Source organism: Myripristis murdjan, chromosome 22 (assembly GCF_902150065.1).
Source record: "Myripristis murdjan chromosome 22, fMyrMur1.1, whole genome shotgun sequence".
Lineage (NCBI taxonomy): Eukaryota > Metazoa > Chordata > Actinopteri > Holocentriformes > Holocentridae > Myripristis > Myripristis murdjan.
The window spans coordinates 6004004-6031194 of NC_044001.1; the positions used below are offsets into that span (position 1 = coordinate 6004004).

The 27191-nt window shown below is 44.9% G+C and overlaps 1 protein-coding gene across 1 annotated transcript in view; it reads left to right on the forward strand.

Annotated features, from left to right (window-relative positions):
* Positions 1-27191, forward strand: part of atrn (attractin) — a 156547-nt gene that overhangs the window by 105401 nt on the left and 23955 nt on the right. Inside the window, exon 27 of the mRNA XM_030044786.1 lies at positions 26407-26514. Within this exon, the coding sequence (XP_029900646.1) occupies positions 26407-26514 (108 nt within the window). The remainder of the gene's footprint in view (positions 1-26406; positions 26515-27191) is intronic.

Consider the following 27191-nt stretch of genomic DNA (forward strand, 5'->3'; position numbering starts at 1 on the left):
TACGGGACGCTGTGGGGCCCAAATAAATAAAAAAAAGCAACACAAAGTCGCCACCGCGGGGAACAGCCTCCGCCACAGCGATGGAGGCCGGGACTCTGACAAAAGCATTTGTGCCGAAGCATTTAGAAAGCGCAGTAAAAAGGCAGAGAGAGAGAGAGAGAGAGCGAGAGAGAGAGACGCTCTGATCTGCAGCAGCTTCCTGTGAGTTTCCACTGAGGCTCAGTATTGGATGCAAGGGATGTAAATCGTGGCATTCGGTTCAATTCACAAATCACTAGATGGCAAATTTGACTCAAGAATGATCTTTCCTTTTTTTTTTTTTTTTTTGGAGCAGTTCAGTTTGAGTTTGTAAACTCAAACGATGCATTACTTTTAGCCAGAATTTTTAATATCCATTAATCACTGGGCAATAATGTTCAGACTTTTCTTTTTCTTCTATAATATAAAACAAAAAATAAAACAGAAAAAATAAAATAAATTACAGAATTCCCAATGAGACAACTTAATAAGAAAGTTGAATAAATAAACAAAAATTATACTTAAACAGTACTGAGTGAAAACAGTCTAAAATTCCCTGAAGTCCTTATTGCATGTTTGAGAGATTATTTAAAGTGCAATAAATGATGTAAATACAAAACATAAAGAGCAGCAAGTCAGTGGGCCGTGTGTGTCGGGGGGTGGAGGGTTGTTCCAGGTTCTCAATGTCCTCTAAAGCGATTGACCTACTAATTCCACAGCAGCGTCGGAAATATTTCTGTGCAACCTGGATCCCGTTACCATCATGCCAGGTAAACCTCGGTGTGATCTCATCACCTTTTTTTCAAACAAGTGATCAGGTGTTGTCTAAAAAAAGAGTCTCCGTGAAGGGCAGCTCTTATCCCGGCCGCCCGTGTCCCGGCTCTCCGATCCCTCCACCGCCAACGCTGCTTCCCCTCCTGGGACACTCGCCCCCCCCATGGGCTCCGGTGAGCGTACAAGCTCCTCTGGGATCGGGTTCAGCTTGTCAGAGGCGTGAAGGGAACATGCTTCTCTTACGCTCAGCAGTTCGAGACGAGTGTAAGAGTTGAGTGCACCGACTGTTTGACTTAGGAGATTCAGGAGACATGAAGTACAAAACAAAACAACAAACAGGATGTGCCACGCTGCTGAGACCGCGCCCGCACGCCGCCGTCCTGCCATTGATATAGTATGTGGAGAAAGGTCGCAGTGCTCAGCTGTATTGATTTCCTGCACAGCTGTAGTCTCCGTCTCATTACTTTGTGGGTGTGGGTCCTGAGGTTTCAGTCGGTGGGATGGAAGCCCCTGGTGGAGAACGGGAAGCATGCCGGGTTAAGTTGGTGCATCACACAGCCTCAATAAACGCAGGCCTGTGAGTTTGCAGCAACTCTTTCTTGGATTTTTTTTTTATACACTACTCACAAAAAGTTAAAAGATATTTGGCTTTTGGGTAAAATTTATGGAAAATGTAAAAAGTTCACGCTACAGTGATATTATATCATGAAAGTAGGGCATTTAAGTAGAAGCATGCACTGGTGATTTCCTCATCTCAAACAATTTCTTGAAACAAAAGCCAACAACAGTGGTGGATATACCACAACAAAAAATGTCAGTGTCAATAACTTGCCATGTGCCCTTGAGCATCAATTACAGCTTGACAACGACGTCTCATGCTGTTCACAAGTCGACTTATTGTCTGCTGAGGCATGGCATCCCACTCTTCTTGAAGGGCGGCCCTCAGGACATTGAGGTTCTGGGGTACAGAGCTCCGAGCCTCTACACGGCGACTCAGCTGATCCCATAGGTTTTCTATGGGATTCAGGTCTGAGAAAGTGCAGGCCACTCCATTTGAGGTACCCCAGTCTCCAGCAGCCGTTCCCTAATGATACGACCTCGATGAGCTGGAGCATCAAACACCTGATGTGAATTTTGCCGTTAAACTCCTTGTTAGAGAACAGCAACTTGTGCAAAAAGTACTGAAACATTGAACAGTTGGACATGTGCATTCAAAAGTTTACAGAAGGTCACATTAAGTTCACCTGTAAAGGTTAGAATGCATTTTAGGTTCATCCTGAAATTTCACCCGAAAGCCGAATATCCCTAACTTTTTGTGAGTAGTGTATGTATACGTTGTTGTGTTCAACACCTGTCCAACCGCGACCCAGCAGCCTCCTCCTGTCTCTTCAAAGGAAACTTTCAAAGCGAAAATTGGAGACGCTGCCGAAGACAAGTGTTCCGTTTGCCACTTTGTAGCTGTCACTTCAGAAAAAAAAAAAAAAAAAAAAAAAAAATCCATCTGTTAGTTTGCTCCGTGTCGTACCGGAAACTTGACTTTGTTTGACCACTGAATCTGTCCAATTAGGGAAAAATGTAAAATGAGATTCTAACAGTTTAACAATTATCATGATGGCACATCTGTGTTATCTCCAGAAATGATGGGTTGTCTCCGTAATGGCTTCACAAATACGCAGCTGACACGCCGACGTCTGTGGCATTTTTTATTCTCTCCTAGCACGAGTGATTAATTTAACAATCGTGACAGTTTGGTCATAATTGCCCATTTGATACTTTTTTAGCATTTCTCCCACACCTCCTTGTTTACTTTGCTGGCTGTCGGCTTTCTGCTGCGTTCAGGTCGTTTCAGAGGGCATTTCAGGCCGTCGCTGCCTCAGCTTGTGTTTTATTCATCGGAATGCCCTCATCCAAAATAATTTGCAATTATGAATTAAAAGTCGAGCATAAACAAACTTCAGCAGATATTTCTCACTTTTATTTTGTAGGCGTTATTGTCTTAGTGTGAACGCTGGAGATAACAGAGCTCACGAGAAATTCCCACAAGGACATGATCTTTTTTTTTTTTTTTTTTTTTTTCCTAGTCGGCAGTACAAATTCACAGAACAACCGATACGTCCTGAACGCAACAACGGAGCGCTCGTGCTAGTTTAAATAAAATATGTAATACTGCAACACAGGCATGTTTTGGGTAAAATGGAATCAGAAATTGGATGCTGCCGAATCATTTGAAATACTGAGATAACGATCACTTAAGCAGGAAATAGAGGTGTAATTGCATCTCATGCGGCATGATATGAAATGTGCAAACCATCCATTTTATGTGGATGTTGAGTTTTGAACGCAAACAGCAGGGGACTACATGATCACTTTCCCTGTAACTGTCTGCGAGCTGACTGGGCCCGATTTCTGCCAGAAAAAGCAAAACACACTCCAATGTAGAGCAGCTGAGGCTGACGCAAGTGTTAGTAGTAATTGTCTTTTTAATATTTTGCCCTTGTTCTCTACTAATGATACAGATAATTACAGTTCCTTTAATATTAGTATTTAGCTTGACCTCATTTTGGACTTAATACAAATACTGTAAGGCTCTGCTGCTTTCCAGATTCAGCTTGCTGGTTTTTAGGGTTTAATTTCCATATGCGTTATGGTTTTTTGGTGGCGTATTCTTTTGATCACAGTGTTAATCAGTTTTCTTTATACACAGACAATTTTATAATGTGTATATTACCAGTTTCTGGATCTAATATAACCATCCCTTGCAGTAGCTGGTGCAGGGATCTTTTGTTAAAGCCTGATTTGAATGCCGGGCCGCAGTCAAGACCACATAAATGAAGAAATGTTGTATAAACCATTTCTCTACAAATGCAAAAATAGTGATTAAGGAGTAGTTTTTTTTGTCTTAAATGATGAACAGAGATGCAGATGGAGAGGCCAGAAGAGCGATCTGAGGACTGAACTTGAGAACGAGACCAGACTTGAGAGCTACAACCTTGTTTGGGTGTTAAAGGGAGGATGGGTGGGAGAAAGCAGGTAATACATTAGTTATCAAGTGGGCACCTCCCATCACAGATGTCTGGTTGAATTAGGCCCACGACTCCTCCACAAGGCTCAACACTAAATTCTGTCATCCCAGATCCGCCTCCCAACACACCCCCTCTCAGCAGTGAGTAATGTGTTGGTACAGTCGGTTTTCTTTACGCATAGAGAATTATATTTGGATCGGTGTAGTATTTGTCAGCGCACTGAGAGTCTGCCTCAGTCTGTTTTGCAGAGATGTAAGAAAAATTCAGCTTATTTTGTCCGTTTTTGGAGAAGAAATTACAGCCTTTTCATTTCTACATTGTTCCCACAGCAGCTGGGGAATATATCAGGGAGGCGAAATTGGGCGATTTCCAGGGCTTCATGAGTTTGGGAATTTCACAAAATTATAGAAAAGTATAGAAGATTTTAACTTGAGTCATTTAGTCTCATATCCAGTCCAGAAATCTGCCAGTGGGATGAGAAAATCCCACCTGTTTCCAAAGCTCATCAGCTTGTTTCCAGAATATTCTTGAATGAAAAAAAATATTATTTTCTCAATACTGATGAGCTGACCTGCCTTATCCTGCCTTGTTTCAGCATGTTTATACTTAAGCCCAGGAAAAAATGCTGCGACAAGTGAAACTGCACTGGAAACAAGTGGGATTATCTCATCCCACTGGCAGATTTTTTTTTTTTTTTACCTTCTTTTAAGAAAAAAAAAAGATTTTATTTTTTATTTTATGCTCTCCTGAGTTTGAATTTTCTGCTGTTTCCAGCCTCCATCAATGCCACATACTCCAATATTTATCAGTGTGATGAACAGTGTTGGGACCAATCACTAGTTACAATTACTAATTACTTCTGTAAAAAAGTAATTTTGATTACTACTCAATTACTGCTGCAGAAGAGTAATTCAGTTACTGGGGAAAGTAATTTTTATGATTACTTTTTTTCTTTTCTTAAATCCTCTTATTAATGCACATATTTTTGCGTTGCTGTTGCAGTGTGGACATTGCTGTCAAATTTCATCTATCATTGTCAGTGTTGGGCACGTTACTTTGAAAAAGTTATTCATTATAGTTTAAAGTAGTGATGACAGCTTGTTCAGGTGGGGAATTGAACCCCCGGTCTTCTGTATGGCAGAACACATACACTTCTTGTAATTTGTGCTCAGTCATTCTCCATGCATGTTGATAAATTACGAAAAACTGCAAAGTCCGACCGGTTTGAAAATTGACACACCGCTTTTTCTCCACAAGACGCACATTTTTTGAATAGGATAATAAAACAATAATAATTATTAGTAGTAAGTAACGTCTAGTAACGGCGCATTTTATTGTCAGTAACGGTAACGGCGTTGTAACGGGGGAAACAGTAATTTCTCTGATTACTTTGTAACACCGTTACTCCCATCACTGGTGATGAATCTTGACTTGTGGAGTGACGTGATATGATGTGAGTTCATAAGACGGTTTGGAACACCAACCAAAATCAAATTCAGTTCTGTAAAAGAAATAAATAAATAAATAAAGGAAAGAAAAAGCAGGGCGTTTGGAAGCTGACACTGTGAGAGCACCTTGCTATTTAGCTGCAGTTTGAACTTCAGTCACCTCGTCCTGAACACGCAGACGTGCACGCGGGGTACAGCGCCCGCAGCCTTCCATCGCACGCGCACGGTCCCGCGAAAACACGCGGCGGCATGTCATCTTCAGCCAACAGAGCGAGAGCCGATCACGTCGCTCGTTGCTGTTCGCTCTGCCGTTCGCCGCCGTCTGCCTCCCCCCCCGACGCCGGCGCCGCGCTGCTGCTCTCCTCGGCGCCGTCCTCCAGGCTTTGTTCCCACATTCAGCCCCGATTCCTCCACATTACTCCGTGCTTGCATCAGCTGCACGGTGACACACATTTGCATCTGATTATGCCCACGTTCGCATCACTTACACCCGGCGAAATGGGAATAAGTAGCCATTACTGTTTTTTTTTTTTTTATGTGGCCGTCGCGGGGTCACGTGCACACCCGGCAGTCATTGCTCTGAGGCGTGCACTCCTTCCCGTCGGCGTCTCGTAATCTGACACAGGAATTTGATCTCGCTCTACGGTTACATGCCGTCACTCTGCTGTTGTAAGTTGCTCTATAAATAACAGTGTCACCTAAACGCACCAGATGTAAATGTCAGCATGAATTCTGTTTAAAAAGGACAGAGGAAATTAATTATTACTTTCAGTTTGTGAGCCACGTTTTATCTGACGGTTTTAGTTTTTTAAAAAAAAATCCAAAGCCCACTTGTGGCGTTCTGTGTGCCCGTGTAAGGTTTTCTGATCTGCGTGCACATGCTGTCATATGTTGCACTGTGCGTCCATGCGCTTAGATGTTTCCATGTGTTTGGTGTGTATGTGTGATTCGGCGCCGTCTGAGTCTTAATCAAAACGACGCTTTGAGGCCTGGCGGTTCCTTTGAAGGCGCTGGAGCTGCCAGATGGCCCGATGCATGCCCAGCCACAGCAGAGCAGCCATTTTGTGTGCCATAGGAGGCACCGGCCTTTTAGCGGGGAGAAGTCCCACCGCAGCACAGCAGGTCCACGGTCGATGCTGCTTAATTATTCCCACGGGAGCGTTTGGGGAATCGGTTCTCACCCAACACAGGCTCTTCATGGGGGGTAAAACGATGGCTTTTAGATCAATACTCTTCTAAAGGGGCTCTAATTAATATGACTTTTATTGACCTCCATTGACATCCGAGCAATTGCGACATCGACAGGGCTGAGCCGCAGCGCGCAGGCTTTTGTGACCGTCACAAACACTGAAGCCACGTTTTTTTTTGCCATAGAGATGAGGGAGCCGGCTAATTAGAGCCGAAATCCAACAGAATAGGGAAGAGGTAATGCACAATGATGCAAAGTACCGCAATACAATTTAGAGTCGGCTTCTTTTTTTTTTTGTCCTCAGGATGAAATGTCTTGTCTCACTTCGCTCGCAGCGCCAGAACAAAGTACCGACCGGAAAGTTTTGGAAGTCGGAAGATTCCACACCTGACAGCGTAAACGTTGACTCTCGACCCTTTTAGCCTCCTGCAGATTTTCAGATTTATTACGGTGGGGCAGTAAAAACCTCAGCTGTTGCCACTTTAAATCGAACATTTCCTCCAAGTCCAGTTCTAAGCAACAGTTTGCACTTTTGTAAATACTTTTTTTTTTCCAAACTGTGCCGTCTCATGCCAGTGAGAGCCATTACGAGCCTCCATAAAACTATATTCCCATGATTGTATTTATGCATCCATTCCATTCATGTTTTTATTTATTTGTTTACCTTTTATTACTTTGTCAGGCGATGACAGTGGAGGTATGCAGTGTACATTTAAGCCAACGCCAACCCAGAAACACATTTTATATGCCGCCATGCCTCAGCCAAAGCCTCTTTCACCGCTACTGCACATAAAACAACACAAGACGAAAATGAGAAGAACATGGAAAGAAAACAAAAAGGAAAAAAAAAATCCATCCCATGTACCCTAACAGACTAACAGATGCCTTTCTTCCATCCAAAAAAAAAAAAAAAGTGTTGAATTTTCGGTGCCATATTTTGTCTTTTGGCAAAAACAAGATCCGACCGTGGAAAGTTGTGCAGCGTCCTTTAATCATACATCCCCGTGATGACGGCTTGTGTACTTACCCGGCGTCTTTCCCAGCCCTTACGCAGATATATATCACACATAACCTGACACATATTAGGCATGTATTTCACCTCCAGGTATTGACAGGACGGCGGAGTGTGATTATGTCCCCGATCGCTGCCTTGGCGACGCCCGTGATTAACTGTGTTGTATATTCCCCGACGCCGGGAGGAGGAAGAGGCTCGCCGCATAAATGTCTCCAGATACCCCCACATATTTATTACCCCATTAAACTGCCCCCGTCCTCCTCCCCCATTCCTCTCGCCAGACACCCCACCCGCAGCACCAACCCTCCTGTTCATAAATATGAATGGCAGCCCAGGTGTCATGGTTTAGGCCCCCGCTGGAAATACCTGCCATTATGTCATAAAATGAGTAGGAAGCTGCTCAATGGCCTGGGATGTGTGAATCAGGCCTTTCTGTTTTTTCATATCTCATGTTATGTAGCGCATGGGTTGTTAATTTTTTTTTTTTTTTAAATTTTTTTTTTTTTTAATGAAGAGACATGCGCCCTGCAAATTCCCTGAGTGATTCCCCCCTACGTGCATCTCCCTGCTGGGAACAAACCCACCGCCACATACAGCAGCCGCTCCACCTCCGCCTTTGATGATTCCGCAAGGAAAAGTATACCGTCCATACATAGAAGTTTTTTTTTTTTCTTTCTTTCTTTTTTTTTTTTTTTTTTTAAAGAACGGGAGCAGATCAGAGGGAAGATCTGAAGCCTTAACAAGGTGTGCTGCCGCTCTCTAAAGACGCTCTGGCAGGGCTTTACAGCGATTCGATGCGAGCGCGTGAACCTATGGAAAGCCGCGGCGCGTAATGATGCAGTCGAGTGTAAAAAAGCACATGATGTGCAAGGGTGTAACAGCACAACGGGGGCGCCGTTATATTTTGTCACTCTGTAGTTAAAAGTTCATTATGTAATACGATGGTTTCCATTAAGGATTTATAGTGTTATTGTGCACTTTGAATGCCTTTCCACAGGTAATACCCAGGTAAATCCACCGGAACAAGATCACTCTAAGGTTATTACCGCTGCTTTTTGCTGGGATTTTTCCTGATACACACACACACACAAGGGTGTACCATGTAAGAACAGTGTGTTTATGTAAAAAAAAAAAATAAAATAAAATCCCAGAATCATATGTAGTCGGATTATGTTGTTATACCCTTAAACGGAGGTAATGAGATCTTCTTGTTCTTTTTCGGTTTCCTAAAGGAAGCGAGGACTTCAGGTGATGAAATAGTGTGTACAGTTAAAAATCACACACACACACACTCATGGCTGCTCACTTGAAGTATTCCCAGAAATAAGCCCGGTTACATCAGCTATATCGAGTGAGCGGTATCGCATTTTTGTCTCCCACAATGAACAACTGGCGAAGGGACCGTGGATCGGGCTCTGTTCATCTGTCACACACACACACACCGTCTCAGCTCGTACATCGCCCGCCGTCGACAAAATTTGGGGTAATGATCCATTTTGACTCTGGGGTCCAGCGTTTTGAATAATATAAACCAGATGGGTTCACCACAGCGCCACCAACAGGCCAAAGAGCAGCAAACCCAGGACGCCACGGTCACTGTTGGCTTGACGTCAATCTGTATGAATTCTCAGTTTGATCCCCAAGAATAAGACCGTGGTAAGAGTATTGCAGTATCTTTTGATATTTTTTTTTCTTTTTCCTAACACACATGCACACAAGGGTGTAAAATATGTGTGTGTGTGTAGATGGGTTGTGTTGTTGTATTCTTTAAAGAGTTATAGGGAGAGTTTTCATTCCCAGTTTCCTATAGGAAGAGAACACTGTGTGTGATGAAATACTGTGCACAGTGCAGAGGAATACGTGGCTGGTCAGTTGAATTATTTCCAAAAAATAAGCGTTAAATACATGCGCTAGAGTTCATGCTATTGTGTGGCAGATTTTCTAAGTTAGTCCTCCTACTTTGGCTAATAAAAGGCACAGAGGTCAGTGCAGTCCTTCAAGTACCTGCACAGTGTTGTTATATACTTACCACAGGGTGACACTCATCTTAATACGCAAAAGCATAAATAGCTTTTTGTCGGGACTTGTCTTTGCCGTTTAATGCAGCAGGTGAGGTGAGTCATAACCGGCAGGAAATTAAAAAAAAAAAAAATCACCTCAGCAAAAGTTCAAAAATGCAGCAAAGTTCACTGCAACAGCATCACTATGCAACACATGGCTGCTCACTTGAAATCCTTCCAGAAGCAAGCCTGGCTGCATTAGCCATATTGAGTTAATGCATTTTAAATTTTTAAATGTTTGAAGCTATAGACACTGCCGGTGCTTTTTCACATCGGTCCGTCTGCTTTTTTGCGAACGCGAGCCACAAAAGTCAGCGTGGTCCTTTCAGTATCTGGTGTCGTCGTATGCCTTTCTATATGCAAATGCACCGCTAAATTCACCGGGCTGAGGTCTTCATGAGAGAATAGCCGCAGTGTTTTTGTTTCTGTTCTGTCGTCGCATGCAGAGGCTGAGGTGAGTCAGTGAAGTCGGCTTAAACGGCTGCACGGCCGCCGCGTCCTTGCGAGCGTGTCCTTCGCCGCCGCAAAGTGCTGACCCTCGCTTTCCGTGCAGCCGGCCGTGTCACCGAGCCCCCTCGCCTCGTCCCGTCCCGTCCTCTCCTGTCCGCCTCCATCTACTCTCACCTCCGCTGATGGAGGGAACGGGGCGACCTCCGACCCCCTGACATCAGTCACCGCGCCCGCCGCTCTCAGCACTTCCAACTGGCCCTGCCGCTTCGCCGGACACATGCACACACACCCATCCTCATACTCGGATACACTGCCTCACAAACACACACTCACAGAGATACTCACACACACAGCTTCAGTCTCTTCTCTTCCCTCACACGCGGCAGATGGTCCGGTGTGGAAGCGCAGCCGAGTGGAAGAGATTGGCACTGGTGTTCTTTGAATAAGCAGAGGCGCCGAATACGATGAAGATATCAAGGAGCCGCGTAAGCTTCGCATCAAATTAGTTCCCGGAATCATCTGTAATGATAAGGAGGATCCTCTCGCCACGGAGGCCGCTCCTGCCCCGGCGCGCGCCGGTCCCCGGAGCAGATGGCCGGACGCGAATGCGGTTTACACATGAGCGGGGACGAAAGGGAAAAAACCCCAAAAAAAACAGTCTTTCTACCTTTACTTTGCAGCTGTTACTTACTTAGCAAGCGCTTCTCCATAATACTACTCTCTCCCTCTCTCTCTCTCTCTCTCTCTCTCGGCTGCTCGGAAGATTATATCCCATCAGGGCCTGAGAATGTGACCCTTTAGTGGCATATCGCGGGGATTTTTGGACTTCGGCGCTCCTTTCTTCCTCATTATCATCATTATATATAGCATTACTTTATCAATTTCAACTTTAACTCATTCCTCCGGGGGTCATCGGGAGTTTGTGCCTGTGTCTGAATGAAAGCGAGAGAGCGAACTGTAGACTAGAACGGGGAGATAGCGCGCGGATCAGCTCCTCTTAAAGACAAGGTGTTGGGATTTTGTTTTAGCCCGTGTTAATACACTTGGTGTTCATTTAACAGATAGCCGCCTCGCTGTTTTTAGTTTTGATCCTCTCCCCCTTTTGTCGTGCCGTCCTCCCTCACATTGTTACAGCGGAACACGCCCACAAAAAGGCATTGAATATGCACACATTTAGATTTAGCAGACGCTGAAAACTTCTCTGGTGGACTTCTCCTGCTTTCCCACCGATTTTATTGTTATTGTTGTTTATTGTTTCAAAAACAACATGCACATATTTAAATGAGTATATCTCAAAAACTATAAGGGCTACATGTAAAAATCTGGTATCAAATGAAAGTTAAGACTTGTGGGATTTCAAATCTGGTCCCAAAAAGAATGCTAATATTATGTAGTTTCTCTAATATGAATAGATACAGAGGAGAAATTTTTAATTCTGATTTCCGCCTATGCAAAATTTCAATAAAGAAGGGTTTAACAGCCACAAATATGATCTGGGCAACCAATAATACCATTGTTTCAATTGTCTTATATCTTTAGAATATATTGGATTGATTTAGGCAGCCTGAGTAGTTCACAAGAAGTCAACAAGCCTCATAATACCAAACATGTACTATACGAAATCCTCTGGTTTCTGCTATAGGGGTCCATATATTCAATGCATGATAACCATCACTAAGCTGCCAGTCTGCAAAGGCTATCATGCGAAAATGTGAACTAGAGATGTGTGGCAAGTCAAAAAAACAAACTAGAAATTGCCCACCCGTTCGGTTGTCGGGGGTCAATTTTGGGGTCTTGGCTCATGGACTATTTATAGACCCAAAGCAAGTCAGCACTCAGAGTTAGGAAGTCTTTTATAGAGCAGGGAGTTAGGCCACGGTGGCTAACAAAATGTTCGTGTCAGGTGCCTGCAGCGGCCTGGCAATAAAACTCGGGGCTGTCAACAATATAATGTCATTGAAAACAAGTGTATTTGATGTCCTGTGTACAGAACAGCTGACAAGATGGCACCGCAAAGCCAGAGTGACACGGATTAAGAGCCGAACTTGTAGACCAAACACAGCCGAGTTTGATCCACCTCTCAACCCTGAACTCTGTGCCACTATTTATAGAGGATTAATCTCACCTCTGGACGTTTAGTGACTTGTAATTGCGGACGTTTTTTTTTTTTTTTTTTTTTTTTTTTCCCCACTGTGAATCTGTCATGTATGTCATTTGCAAACTAAAAATGTTCGTGCAAATTAACAGCTGTGTTTTTGCAGCAACAAGAGGTCCCCTGGTATTTACCCCCCGTTCAAATGAAAGCTCTGTCCGGACAGCATTAGTATTACTAAAACAGTCATGCTAATGTAGTTTTGACTGCAGTTACTCCGTGATTTGAAGCCTTTACAGATCAATCATGCGACCCTGTGGGTGTAAATGTTAATTATGAATTGTGAAAACTTCGCTCGGCGCATGTTTTGTGGAATCTGATGGGAGCAATATGCCCGCTTTAGTAATTCATGGGCGACACAAACTAATATGTGTACAGTAATCTGTCCAGATTGCTCATTAAAGTCACAGGTGTGAACTGTAGTAAACATTTACCAGTGCTGTTAAATACTAATGTCATCCAGGCAGGACTGAACTCCCAGCAGTTTCAGCCTCAATTTTTTTTTTTTTCTCATGCAGGTTTTTTTTTTTTTTTTTTTCTCTTCTCCTGCCATGAAAAGTAGAGGAAGCAACTTTCATGTATTTTGGGCACAAAAGTTGAAGTCAGGAAGTAACTTTTGGAAAATCTTGACATTCTCCAGTCACATCCTGGGCACATCTGTTAATTAGACGACGTTCTCACATAATGGAGCTTTTTGTTTTGCAGGGTCAGTGTACCCAGTTCATTCTCCCCCAATCGCAAGTCCGTTGAAAAAAAAAAAAATCTCATTTGTCCAGTCAAGTGTGAAAAGGGGTATTAATCTTAAAGAATTAACCTTTTTCTACAGTTACACTCATTTTCGGTCAGTCTTTATAACAGCTACATGAATTAAATGTTGAAGATCTCATTCCAGATCCATTAAACACAGTGTTCTTGGAAACTAGGGAAGAAATATATGGTAATTTTTTTTTTTTTTTTCTTAGGATGGATGTGGATCAGTGTTATAATCATGTACCTTTCACGTGGAGTCCACCATTCCCATACTCATTAAGGGGGATTTGCGTCCTTGAAAGAAGATTAGTCAGTCCACAGATGCCAAGATGACTCAGTTGTTTTTTGTGCTCTGTGTACATGCAGAAAGTGCATGCATCCCTTTGTGAAATATAAAGGAAAAACTGCACACTGTCTTGCTTCTACAGAAACCCTCAACATTTTATTAACTGCTTTGTAACTGTCACTTACTAGAGGAGAGTAAAAAAATAAATAAATAAATAAAAAGATGTGCGCCCTCTCTACAGCATGAACACGATGCAGAAATTTTGTTTTCCCTGCTACCTCTTCCTCTCTCAGAAACAAAGAACCGTGGGAAATGAGATTTTAACGATTGACAGCTAGCATAACAAAATGCCATGTGGGTCTCCGGTGAGGACGGGGTGTCTTCAAAACATTAAGAAATACACGGGTGAGGAATTGAGTTTTATCGCGGAGTGTACCCTTTTTTTTTTTTTTTTTTTCCCGCACTCCGCTATTGGTTGAAAAAAATCAAAGGATTGGGAGGTTGACTTCTTGCCTTCCTTTATATCTGACAATAAAGCCTCTCTGCCAGCCTTGTTAAGGAAGAGAAGCCGGTGCATCACCTCTTTTTCACAACGTGAATGCTCATTTGAGTCGCGCTATTTGACAGTCTCTTTTCAAATGAATGTGTTGTTTCAGCCGTCTGGGCTGTCAAGAGACCCCCCCCACACACACACACACACACACACACACACACACAGAGGCAGCCTCCCTCCCCCTCTCCCACCTATCCAGCTGTGGATGCATCCTCACCAGAGGAGATCAGAGAGGGAGAGTCCTCACCTTATCTCACCCTCCGCAGTGTGCCATTAGGAGGGAGGAAACCGGTTGTCTCTCCCCGGCTCCTCCGCTCTGCCTCCCCGCTGGTGGTGGGAGATGGATTGCTCAAGGTGACCCGAGCCGGCACGCTGTCTGCTCGGCCCGCCCGCCCTCCTGCCACCATCCCTCACACTTACCCATTCGATTCTGTCGGCGCTGCCGCCTTTCTCTCCGCCGTTCCCCCCGGGCGGCAGACTTCAGAGCCGCTTGCGACGGCGTACAGCTTCTTGGTTCAGACCGCCCGTCCCCCCTTTTTTTTTTTTTTTTTTTTTCCACCCTTCACTCTGCTGCTGTGTGGTCCAAGTGTTGCTTTCGGTGGCGTGCATGGCAGCTAATAATGTAATAACTGTCTGATAATGTTGTTGAAATGGAATTGAATGTCCCACCAGCTGCGTCACAAATGTATTTAAACCTGCTAATGTATTAAATTCCAGTCTGGGATCATTAGAAAAATTACATCCTGTGTAATGTAATAATTGCCAGTTGATGTAATAATGTATTGCATGATCAGGAAAGAAAGGAGTAACAGTTTTATTACATTTTGACTCATCCGGCGGGTGCATTTTATTACAATTTGACAAAGTTTTTTATTTATTTATTTATTTATTTTTACTATATTTTATTTGCACATAACACTAAAAACCTCCCCCTTAAAACCAATACTGTGGTAATTCACTGAAACAGCATTTAGCCGCATAAAGCCAAAACTATCCCTCGAAAGCAAAAACTAATGAAGTTTCCCTGCAATAGCATTTACATGATAGGACATAAACTCTCCCTTGAAAGCAATACTAATGAAATTCTCTGAAACGGCATCCAGGCCATACGACTCATAAACCCCTCATGGAAGCCAATCCTGGTTTAAAAAAAAAAAAAAAAAAAAAGTCTGTGATGATGCAACACTAAGATCTCCGTTAAATCAAATACTTTAGCACGCCCGGTGATAAAACGTCCACAGAAACGAATGGCGATGGCGTTCTTTTAGAGCTTGTCATGCAAATCAAATAAGGCGGGGGGAGACGAGGGGGAAAAGTGTTTCCTGGGTGTGGAGGCAGCATCAGCATCATCGGCGTTCCTCTTTAAAGTGCACCGAGGCCCCTGCAGATTAAGCCGAGAGGTGCTTTAAGATTCTCGGAGAGCGAGCCGCCTTCCATCTCTTCTCTCTCTCTCTCTCTCTCTCTCCTGAGGTCAGCTTTGGCTGCACCGCCGCGCAGAACAAAAGGCCCACTTCTGAGGTGATCAATCCTGAAGTGAGAGGTAAGGCGAGGGAGTTAAGAAGAGGAGAGCGAGCGAGAGAAACAGTGAGAGAGGAGGAGGGCGTGCGTAGCTGAAGGTCAGCCGGAGCATGTTCGGCTGAAAACGCGTTCGCCGTAAAGGGAGGACCTTGTTCACGCTCGTCTCCGCGCAGTCAAGCTAACAAGAGCCTCCTCGGACCTGACAGGATGCGGACTCATCAAAATGTGATGAAAACGAGTCTCTGCAGCCGCGTGGAGACGAGCTCGAGTCATGCCTTCAGCTTTCAAGTCAGTTTCACAGCAAATATTGGCCTTGGTTTGAAAGGGAAATGACCGGCGTGCTGCAACACATGGATGTGCAAATACCAAGCTGCTTCTATATACAGTATAAGGGCGTGTGTGTGTGTGTGTGTGTGTGTGTGTGTGCACAAGTGAAGGAATGCTAATAATTTGTGTGCATGTGTATTATGCATGTGTGTGTGTAACCGAGCAAATAAATGTGAGTGGATCTGCAGTGTGTGTGTGTGTGTGTGTGGATGATGAATGAATCCCAGTGTGTTTGCGTGTGGGTGGGTTGTGACTGCGTTTCCAGCCGCTTCCCACGTTTTGTTTGCGCCGGTGTCAGTCACGCGGGCGAGTGCGAGCACACATGCGCCTTTTGTTTCGCCGAGTTTCCGAGACACTTCTAAACCCCGCTAATCTGTATTCCTCGGAGACGGTGTGTATAATTAGACAGTGGATCAGCGCCGATGTCTTATTATCCGGAATATACAGGCGGGCTTATCACGCTAACCCCGCCGCACTCCGGGTGACCCCCCACTTGGCCCAGTAACACCCCGACCCCCTCCTTTATTCCCCCACAATGCCACTGGCTCAGGCCTGCCTTATCTCAAGTGCACAATCTCCACCAATCCTCCCCCACCTTCTTGCACTTTGTTATTCTGTTTCATCTCATCACCGGCTTCTCCACGTTTTCTTTTACTTCCCTTCCATCGTTTCGTCCCCCCACCCCCCTCGGGTTCCCTCTTCCTCCGCCGCCCTCTGCTCATCTCTTTTCGCTTAACCTTCCCACCGCACCTCTGTCACCCCAGAGATGGGCTGAGCAAAGAGGCGCCGGGGTGAAGGTCACCGGATCCTGGGAGTGAAAATATGAGTAAGAATCTGAGCCCAGCCAAACTTCAGCTGAAGGTGCATAGAAAGCATCACCTCTCGCCTTAAGGCCGGATTATGCTTCCGCGTACGGGGGTTGTGCAAAGCACGCATTTCCTACGCAGCGCGTGTGTGTCCAACATACCTCTGCGAAACACACTGAGCAATTCTCCGCCCACCAACGTAGACCCTGTGACGTATGGTCGCTGCTCTTCTGTCCGTCTTTGTAATGGCGAGAGGACGAGTCGTATAGATGCGGGTACTTGCGCACCTCCTCGGCCAGGCGTCCTTCCGCGAGATCCAGCACTCTCCAAAGTTTTCAAATACAACCGACGAGTCGAGACATAACAGTTGTTTTAAAAACGGCGCTGCCGGCCGACACAACAACAGGATGTGATGCCGGTTGCAACGAAATGCCGGAAATGATGTACTTCGGCGGACCAATCACAGCTCTTGTGGGGCTGCGTAGGGTCCGCGTAGTTACAATTTTTGGGAGGCGCGCGGCAAGGCTCTGCGGCGGTCGCACAACCCCCGTACGCTCTTCTTAATTCAGCATAATTCAGCCTTTAGCAGGACGGTCTGAAGGTGCACACACACCTGCGGTTGGTGGTCTTGTTTCCAAACTTTGGGGTGAAAGTTTTACTGTGTTACACGTTGGCATTTGGTTCATTTAGGGGTCCCATTTCCCAGTTACAGGGCTCATGAATAATAATCGTACGCACAAGTGTCGTGTTAATTGGACTGGGTTTTGTTCAATTATCATGATACAGGTTTAATATTTTGGGATTGGCCAGAGTCAGAACATTACGTGATCTTCAGCTGATCACGATGGATTTGTTTGTTTGTTTGTTTTTTATTGCGTCGTCATTTACATTTTCTGGCCGGTCATACCAGTTAAAACCACATGAAGAAATGAGTATGACCGTTTCCTGACACTTCCCTGTGAATAAAGACGACTTTTTCTCAGCCAGAATTATTTTATAAAGATGCGACGTCTCAATCAAGGACTTGATGTCGGGGTTTCCAGGTGTGAACCACCACCAGCTGGGTCAGCGTGCATCTCCTCCACCATCACACTCTGTGTTTGGGGTCGTATCCTGTAGCTTCCTCAGATTACATTCTCGCTCAGACTGAGATGCATTTTGTTCTGTGACTTGGAGTCATTTGAATTCAAACGGGCCCGTTCTCGCCCGCCCAAACAAACCGAGCTCGAGACGCGATCGCTCTGCAGTTTGAACGTGTTAAATGCTGCTCCTCATAATTATGTCACCTCATTATCATCTCTCTTCACATTCCTTGATATTGTCATTTCCTTCCTCTTTTCTCGTTTTTTTTTTGTTTGTTTGTTTTAACACACCTGCCCGCCACTCTTCTTCTTCTTGTTGTTCCTGTCCTCCTCTTTCTTCGGTTCTTGCCGTGGCGCCTGTTGATAGCGCGCTCTTCGCTGACGGGGTCATCGATCAGCTCTGGAAATTTCCAGTGATGAAGTGGTGGAGTGGGGTTAATGAAAATGTACAGTATGTACCGAGGAGAGAGAGAGAGAGAGAGAGGGAGAGGTGGGGAGGTGGGTGAGAAAGAAGGAGAGACTTAGTGAGTGAGAGAGAAAGAGAGGGAGACAAAGAGATGGAGAGAGAGAGAGAGGGAGAGAGAGGGAGGGATCAAAGCCTTCTCCCTTGTCAGTATTCACAGCGTGCGTTCGCAGCCCCCCACCTCACCGCCGAGCGATGGAAAGATGGAGCGAGAGAGAAGCAGCGAGCAGCTAACATCGCTTCACCGATGAAAATTTCCCCCCTCTCTCTCTCTCTCTCTCTCTCTCTCCACTCTCTCTCTCTCTCTCTCTCTTTATGTGTCTCCTCTCTCTTTGCCTCTTGCTCTGCAGTTTTCCTTCAGTGGTGCTGAAGGATGATTGAGAGCTCTCCCACCGACAGCATTTTTAAATAGACGCATCAATAAATAAACGGCTTGATGTGGTGCACCGAGATGTGCAGTGTGTGTGTGTGTGTGTACTGTACGTGTGTGTGTGTGTGTGTGTTGCCGCCTAGCCACGCACACCGGTAACTGCTCGGAGGAAGGTGGGTGCGCGCGTTGATGTGTGTGTGTGTGTGTTTGCATGTGTGTTTTTCCGCACCCAGGCATTCCGGCACACTCACTCAATCCCCTCTTCCCAGGGGCGAACTCTTTGAACGCCTTTCTCTCTTTTCCCCTCCCGTTTCTCTCTCTCCTCTCCCTCCCCAGCTTTTTCCCCTGCATTCGCTATCACTCTTGCCTCACCAGTATCCATCCCGCCCCCCCCCCACTCCTTCTTTCTCTTTGGTCCCATTTCCCTCCTCTTCTGTTTCTCTCCCGCATCCTGCTTTTCTTTTTTTTTTTCCTCCCTCCCCTCTCGCGCACTCTGCTGACGCACTCAATCTCTTTGGCACACCGCTGCTCACTTTGAGAATGCTCAAACAGAATTCCCCAAGACAGCTTCAATATGTGTATATAGGTGTGTGTGTGTGTGTGTGTGCCTGAATTTGTCCACACACACACACACACACACACGCCAGCCTGTGTGATCGGTTGTGTATTGTTATCTGTCTGCACATATGGTATGTATTTAATTCCGTGTGTGTGCGCGTGTGTGTGTGCGCTCACGAGTGTGTCCACTTCTGCACGGGCACATGTTTGCTTACGAGCTGTTATCACCCGCCGAATGCATTCCCTCATGTGTGGGTGTGTGTGTGTGTGTATCTCTGTGCATGTGTGTGTGTGTGTGAGCAGGTATCTCCAGGTAACATGCATGACATTTTTTTTGTTTGTGTGTGCTCGTGTGTCCAGACCCATGCACACGTTTTATAATTAGGTGTATATCTCTCTCTCTCTATATGTGTGTGTGTGTGTGTGTGTGCACAATTAAATGGGTGGGGGTATTCTGTCACAGTCAGGGTATTTGCTCCTGTCCACACACACCACCCCGAGGAAAACTGAGAGCCAATTTAAGAAGTAGGCAGGCGCCCTGTGACTCTCCTGGCTCCTGGTTATCTTTCCAGCGCTGAGTGTTTGCTGTACACGGGCCTGCCTGCAGCACAGCATAATGAAATTTGTGCAGATCGTATCGAGTGTAGGACTCCTTCTAGGACTGTTGTTCTCTGGATTCTGCTGGCGGCGGCCTGGGGGGGGGGGGGCGTTTGGGGAAACAGGCTGAAGACTAGAAGGTCACCAGTTTGAAGCCTTAAGCGTGGGACACACCAGAAACATAATCGTACAAATGAACTCCCATTACTCGTGCTTCCTGGAAAAGATTGCATTTTAATGTTGATGAAATGGCACAAATAAAAACTCCAGCCAGTGAGATCATCACACCACCCATCCCATCAAAAAAAAAAAAAAAAAAAAAAAAAAAAAAAACTCTCTCCCAGCTAATATCAATACCTGTCTATACTCATATATATACTGGTTTACACTACTTATTATAAAAAAGGAAGAACATAAAATAAAGGAAGATGTCTTTTCATGTAAGCATAACACATTTCACCGTGCTTTTGTCCATCAGCTGTAAACTTGCTCACTCTAGAAGAGATTTTCAAAGTGGGGTCCGGGGACCCACAAGGGGTCTGTCAGGGGTTTCCAAGGTCCTCAGCAAAAGGAGAAAAAGATTAATTTCACCATCATTCACTAGGAATTGGTACAAAATACAAAAAAAAAAAAGAAAAACATATGACGTATACGTTATTTTAACATTATTTTAATCTCCACACTTTGAATTTATTTGTCAGTGTTTAAGTAGGACATCTGAACAGTTTACAGCTTCAAGAAACTAAAATATCTTTTCATATCAGGGTTTCTGAGGCAAAATCATTTCAGTTGGGGGCTTGGCAGCTGAACGGAAATCAGCTCGGGGGGGTCCAGACTGTGCAAAATTTTTCAAAGTCTTGGTCTCGACAATTAGACAAAATCAAGCTCCAACATACTTGAACACATACCTGAGATTATTCCGCTGACTCCTGATAAGTGACAGACAGCGTGACCTCCAATCTCACGGGAGGCGGTGTAATCCGATGTGACGCCCGTCAAAACAGCTGTGCAGGTAGACGGCCCGACTCGACTCCCTCGGCCTCGCCTTGTTGTGTGAACGTCCCTCATTAGCTTCCTGACGGTCTCTGGGCACAGGGCTTGTACAGGACCCATGCAGGTGTCAGGTTGTAAATATCAAACATGTTTGACATGATTGGGGGCGGCCTTGATCAGTCTGAAAACTGGAAACTTCACTTTAGCAGATCAAATTCGATCTCCGCGAAGGGTAGCAGGATGTGTCAGGATGGACCCGCTCACTCAGCTCATCCTGACTGCACCTGTTGGTCCAAAGTCCCTCCACCTCTGGCCGTCTCTGCCTCACCTTGCACCCAAACTGGCTTTGGATAGCAAACACCACCTTCATGGTAACAGGATTTCACTGGGCAGCTTGAACACAGCCTAAAACTGGCCTTATGGGGTGTCTGTTTGTAATTCAGTACCTAGAAGACATGAGGCATTAAGAGAAGCAGTAACAATTCAACTCTGGCAGCTGGTTACAGAGGCTGGTGAGGCTTATTATACACAAAAACACAGTGGATCACAATTTCAGTGTTAACATTGGCATCATTACCATTAAAGATGTAAATAAATTGACCCTTCATTACACAGTTACAACCGCATTATAAAGAAAATGTTACATAATGTATAAAATAAAGATACAAGTCCTACTTTTTCTAGTTGCAATGACATAAAATGTGACCAGAGAGAAGCTACTAAAGCGACTTGGCAACATCCAGGCACAAAATCGCTGCCTGTGCGAGTCTGCTGTTAGTTAGCGGCTCCTATTGAGATGCCCTTGAGCAACGTACTTAAGCCCCCTCCTCACACCCACAACCCATCCACCAGCTGCTCCAAGGTAGCTGCTCATTGGTAATAGCTGAAGGCTGTGTCCGTGGACGGGTCCCAGATGTTGATCCCTGTAACTGAATGTCAAGCAGCGCGGTCCTGAAAAAAAGAAGAAAGGGTTCAGACGAGCCAAACTGCCAGCGGACAGACAAAGGTTACCTGCATGTTAGATAAAAGCACAGGCTGTGTATCGAGATGCTGAAGCAGGTGCACTGTGTATAAAGTTTGTTTCCTCCAACATTGTGATGCTCCTCCATCTGGTTTGCATCCAGTAAATCAATTCTCCTGCTCTGTGCTGATCAAGGAGCGCTGCTCATGAAAAGGATGTTGTCTGCATGCAGATTCCTGCAGCCTCTGCGTGCCGTTGCCACACGGCTCCAGTCTGATGTTGCCGACTCGCTCGGCCCGTTGCATCATTGTGGGTGAAGTTAGCTCTGCCAGAAATCCCTATAAAGACAGTGTGCCTTCTGGCCCAACTACAACACCAGAACTCATCATAATTCAAGTCCATTATGAGTCTAAGTCTTACCTTAATCCTCAACTTCGCCTCACAGGCAACACGATGCCTTGCGTAGAGCCAGGAAGAAGGGAAAAATTATTTTTGGTGGTATTTTTGAAGAAGTTGGCAACCTTTGATTTTGCAATTTGTCTGGAAAGTTACAAATATAGTCGGTGTTTGATCCTAATTAGTAGAAATGGATTAGTAGTGTAGTAGTTCAAATATTAATCAAACTGACTCCAGTGGGAGATGGTGGACTCGTGGACTCTGAAGTGACGACGCAAACACACGCCCAGCAGTTATCAGCTGGCACGGGGCCGCGATGGCGCCTGGATGCCTCACACAGTAGGACTTATAATCACGTCACATCAGGATCCAGCCCAATGAATTGCTCATTTGTGTTTTCATTCGTTTCTGCTCGTTAACTGCTGCGGTGGCAGTGGAGAGGCAGTTTGAGTGTACAGCATTAAGAAGTTAGATTGGGCTTGCCAATTTGTGGGTTGGATGCCTCTGCCTGTGTTTATCTGTACACACATTAGTGAAGCAACTCCTCGCCTCTGTGTTTGGTCTGGAGCGAGCGAGGCTGAGGATTCGTCCTCGATTGTTCCCATCTGATTTTTACGGGTCTTATTTTGCACGGCGATGTGTTTTCTGAAATATAAAAATATTTGTGAGGGAAGCTACTGTTCGCCATAATGCAAAAAAGACAAGTATTTAGTGCAGCCTGTAAAATAAGCACCTTTTACAGCATGTATAGGCTTTTCAGACATAAATATCAAGGCTAAACATACATCCAGACCGTGGAGGCCAGCAGAGTGTTTACTGGAAACGCAGTGCAAATGCTCTGCATGTATGTTTAGCCTTGATATTTGTGTCTGGAAAGCTTAGAAACTCTGTAAAAGGTGCTTGTTGGAAGGCTGTTATAAATACTTGTCTCTCTCACAGTATTCAGTGGCTTCCCTCTCAAATATTTTCATATTTGGTGTTTATTGCCTCTTTGGGAACCTTTTTTGCACTTTTTTTTCTGTGTTACTGTCATTTAAATTCTGCTATCAGGTCCAGCTGTGGCTTCGCTTGTCATCACTAATTTGTGTTGTTTTTCTTTCTGCCTGTTTTGGTGTAACATGTTTTTTTATGAGCTCCATTTTAATTTCCCTGCACAAACAAGCCTTTTGTCACAGTGTGCAAAAGTCAGGTTTTTCTACATTAACTAGTAGGCGGGTTGTTTTGAATAATTAACTACTATATCAATATCAGGAAATGTCTTTTTTTTTTGGGTAGGTGTTGCACTGTGGATCAGCTTAAGTTTTTTTGACTATCTTTATGCAAAATTATGAAACGTGCTTTTTAAGGGAGAAAGCTTCTAAATTTCCTTTTGAATTAATTAAGCAAATGGGCAAAGAGAAATATAGAAGTAAGGCTGGGCGATATGGCCAAAAAAAAATGGATTATTTCAGTCAATATAAGTTATGTCGCATTTAAAGACTATTTTTTGCTTCTGTGTGGAGTCTGAATAATCCAGAATGCTAATAATTAGCATTGCACTAATCTCTTTTAGACACCAAAACAACACAGTGTGCAGCTCCTGTGTGAGGGTGCCTGTCATTTTAAATTGATCAATACTGAACATCTTTGTATTTATAATGAAAAAAGAAAATATATTGCGATAATTATTGTTATTGTGTATTACTCACCCCTGTTGAACACAGACCTGCAGCTTTGATCTAGTTTGTCGTTTCTGCATGATGACATATTTCAGATGAATGATGAGTCAGTAAATGGACATGTTTGAGGCAGCCTCCTACAGCCTTTATAAAACTGGTGGGATTAAGCAATTTTGGCGTCATCATAAAAAGATGATTAACAGGCTGTAACGTGCAGTGTGGTGTGCTGACTGTGCAGGTGCAAAATACAGATCGGGACTCGCATCACATTAGTGGACAATTTGCTTTAATTGCGCGAGTTCGTCAATTAAAGCCCGGTCGAGTTGCATCTCTGGTCTGTTTTCGAGTCTGTTTTGAATCAGTGCAAGTTGTTTTAGCAATGTGCAAAAGAACTAAACTGGAAATATTATGCAGCCAGGTGACAGTGTGGCTGCACAAAGCCCGCCACGGCAGCCCCGCTAATTGCAAAATTGAAACGGGTGTGCGGTTAGCGAGCAGATATTAGTGAAAAGAAGAATGGGAAATTGAGCGATTTATTGGGGCTGGATCCAAGCAGCACTCGCGCTCCGTTTTCCATTAGATCGCATTTTCTGGCTTACAGTCTATTTACAGAATCTCCAGCATCACAGCTTGGCTCCCTAGCTGCTGTGTGTATTTGTGTACAGTATGTGTGTGTGTGTTTATCACTTTATGTACTCGTGTGTGGATATTCTCGGCTCCCACCGCAGGTAGCCTCGCTGAAAGGGGTAGAATTGCTGTTATATTATTAGTTAGCGTTAAAAAAAAAAAAAAAAAAAAAAAGGCTAAACTTTTGAGTGGCTTCTTACTGAGTTAATCTAAGGTTAAAAGTAGTTACTCAGGGAAAATAAGGGTTCAGCTCCTCCAAGCACAGCTGTTATCATGGAGAGGAGGGTAGGGAGATTTTGGTATAAGCACACATCCCCAGACACACATAGAAATTTAATGAGTTGGCTTGCTCCACAAAGAGAATCCGGGACATGAAATTTGGAGTTTTTTTTTTCTTTTTTCTTTTTCTCTTCTCTCTCTCTCTTGTCAGGCTTTTCTGCAGAGAGCGACTTCCCCCTCGAGCTATTTCCGTAACCCTTGTTAAGGATATGATTATAAGGCGTCACATCCAGAGTGCGAGTGTGAAGATGTCAATAACCATAATCGACAGCCTTGAAGGGGAGGGGGCTGAGGGAGGGAGGGGGTAGGGAGGTGGGGGGGGGACACACACTCTGAGATTAATTGCGAGTTGTTGAGTCGAGCGGGGGAGCCCTCGCCCTCTCGCAGGAGCCCTAACCCCCTCCGTGTGAATGCGTGTCGGCGCAGAAACGCGGTTTTTGCCTCGTGCGCTTTCAAGCCTTTTCCCCTCCACCTGCCGCCTGCCTGCTCCTCACACCGCCTCACCTTAATAAGACACGGGGTAATGGATCGTGTCAAACTCCCCCCTTTTTCCGGTCTCCGTGAACGCACGAGCACATGCGGACAAACCGCATCAATCTCCATCTTTGCTGTTTGACTTGCGCTGTGAAGTTGCGTGAGACGTTACTTCATGTGAACCTTCACTTAGGACCCTCCCTCTGTTCTTTTTTTTTTTCTTTTTTTTTCAACAGGTTTGATTTCCATCTCGCTTTTTTTTCTCTCTCTCTCTCTCTCCATCCTTTGTCTCAGGTCTGTCAGTTTTTGCAGGTGTTTCTGTTTTTTGAATGGAGGGCTTCGCGTTTTCAGGTCTTGGTTTCTTGACAGTTGACAGTGTTTGTTTATCTATTCACGGCGTGTTGGCCGCTTTTGACAAGTTGATGACACAGATGCCTCACTTTGTTTACCATGGTCGCCGGCCTTCCCCTCCCCTCGTTCTCCACCTCCTCTTTCCCCCCTCCTCCGTTGTCTTCAGCTTCACATCTTCCACTCCATCGTCATCATCCTCTCCTTTCCTTTATCTTCCCTCTTCCTCTCCCTCCTCATCGGCGTAATCCTCTGCCTCCTCCTTATCATTTACCCCCTACTTTTTTTCTGCCACTCATTGTCACCTGCACCCTCTTTCCTGTCTCCATCTTCTCCAACCCCCCCTCTTCTGCCTCCCGTAATCCTCTTCCTCCTACTCTTCCTCTTGCCAAATCCATGTCATAAATCACGGACCACAATAAAATGCATTGCATTCATTTCAGCATCTGTGCATGTCCTTTAGAAACTGCCATTTGTACCAATAATTATATAACGCAATAAAAAATTCATAGTTAATTCTCTACAGTGGCATCCTGGGAGCGGCGCTATATTAATCAACAAAAATGTGACTAAAATATAGACCTGCTTTGTCCAGCGAACGATGATGGCAAGGAAAACATCATAAAAAAAAAAAAAAACAGAAACTTTGTTGTTGTGAAGGTTAACAGCAGTGCAATGAAGCGGTAACATCAGTCACCGAATCAAGTTTGTTTTCTCTTGTATCTCCATCCCATAGTTTTTCCACGCGCAACGAATAAAAGTTTACAGAGGATGAACTGCGACCCTGTAATTTTCCAAATTCGCCTTGAGTGATCCGTCTTTTGTGCCGTGTAATGAAAGGAGATCTCCTCACGTTCCAGCGCCGTTTATGCTTTTTAAAGGGTAGGCTTTGGAGAGTATCATGTTTAATACAAGTAAGCAATGAAGTGTTGGGCCTGCGAATAGAATAGATTGAAGTGTGAATTAAAATGACTGAGTAGACTAATACCGTGGGAGATTTGGTGGACTTAAAAGTAACTACACTCAATCAAAATGGAACCGCTGAAATGTGACTTGAACTGTTAGTGACGCCGTGACGAAAGACTTAAAGAGCAGAGTAAATCCACAAATGTGTGTCACAATTAACTCTACTTGGCAGGCAGCTGATGAGAAAATAGACTTCTGTGCTTACCTGTAACTGACCCGCACACTCGCCCTCCTCCACTCACTCTCTCTCTCTCTCTCTCCATAGCAACTGCTGAGAGAGATGCAGCAGATGGCGAGCCGGCCTTTCGCCACCATCAACGTCGCCCTGGAGACGGACGAGGAGCCGCCTGACCTGATAGGAGGAAACGTCAAGGTGAGCGCGACCTTTCTCCGCCGCTTGAATCGCCGAGGTCAAACCTTTGTCTGCAGATAGGGGATGCAGGGCGGGAGGCTCCATTTATCATCAATGCCGTCCGGCCTGAAGTGGCAGCTCAGCGTGGCGCCCACTTAGCCCGTGATTGCGGCCATGCGGTGACAGTAGATATTCTATACGCCACCTGTCTTGCGTCATTTCTAAGTTTAAACTCTTTGAAGTGAGTCCGTTGGATTTCAAGGCGCCGGGGAGGCCAAATTGGGCTCATTTAGCAAGAGGAGTTTGAAGTCTAGTGCAGGTCTAGTACACCTAATGAGGGTCAACATGGCGTGCGTTTGCCGGGACGCGAGCGAAGGCAGGATGTGCGCGGTGAAAGTGGGCTGACGGTGAGTAACACGGCACATTATAACAGGTACAGTGGGTAGGCAGTGCATTCTAATGGACATTTGGCTTAATGTAGTTAACCCAGGAGTTAAACAGATGCAGATGAGAGCCAAGTATTGTGGAGTAAGACTATAGTTAGAGGTGAGATTTGAAGAGTTTCTTGCCAACACTGAGATATACAGCATTTAAAACCAAAAAAAATAACGCCTACTCTAAGGAAATGATAGCTGGCACGAAAATAAAGAGCATTAGGGGATACTATTAAAGTCATGATTCATCTTAGAAAACAGCCT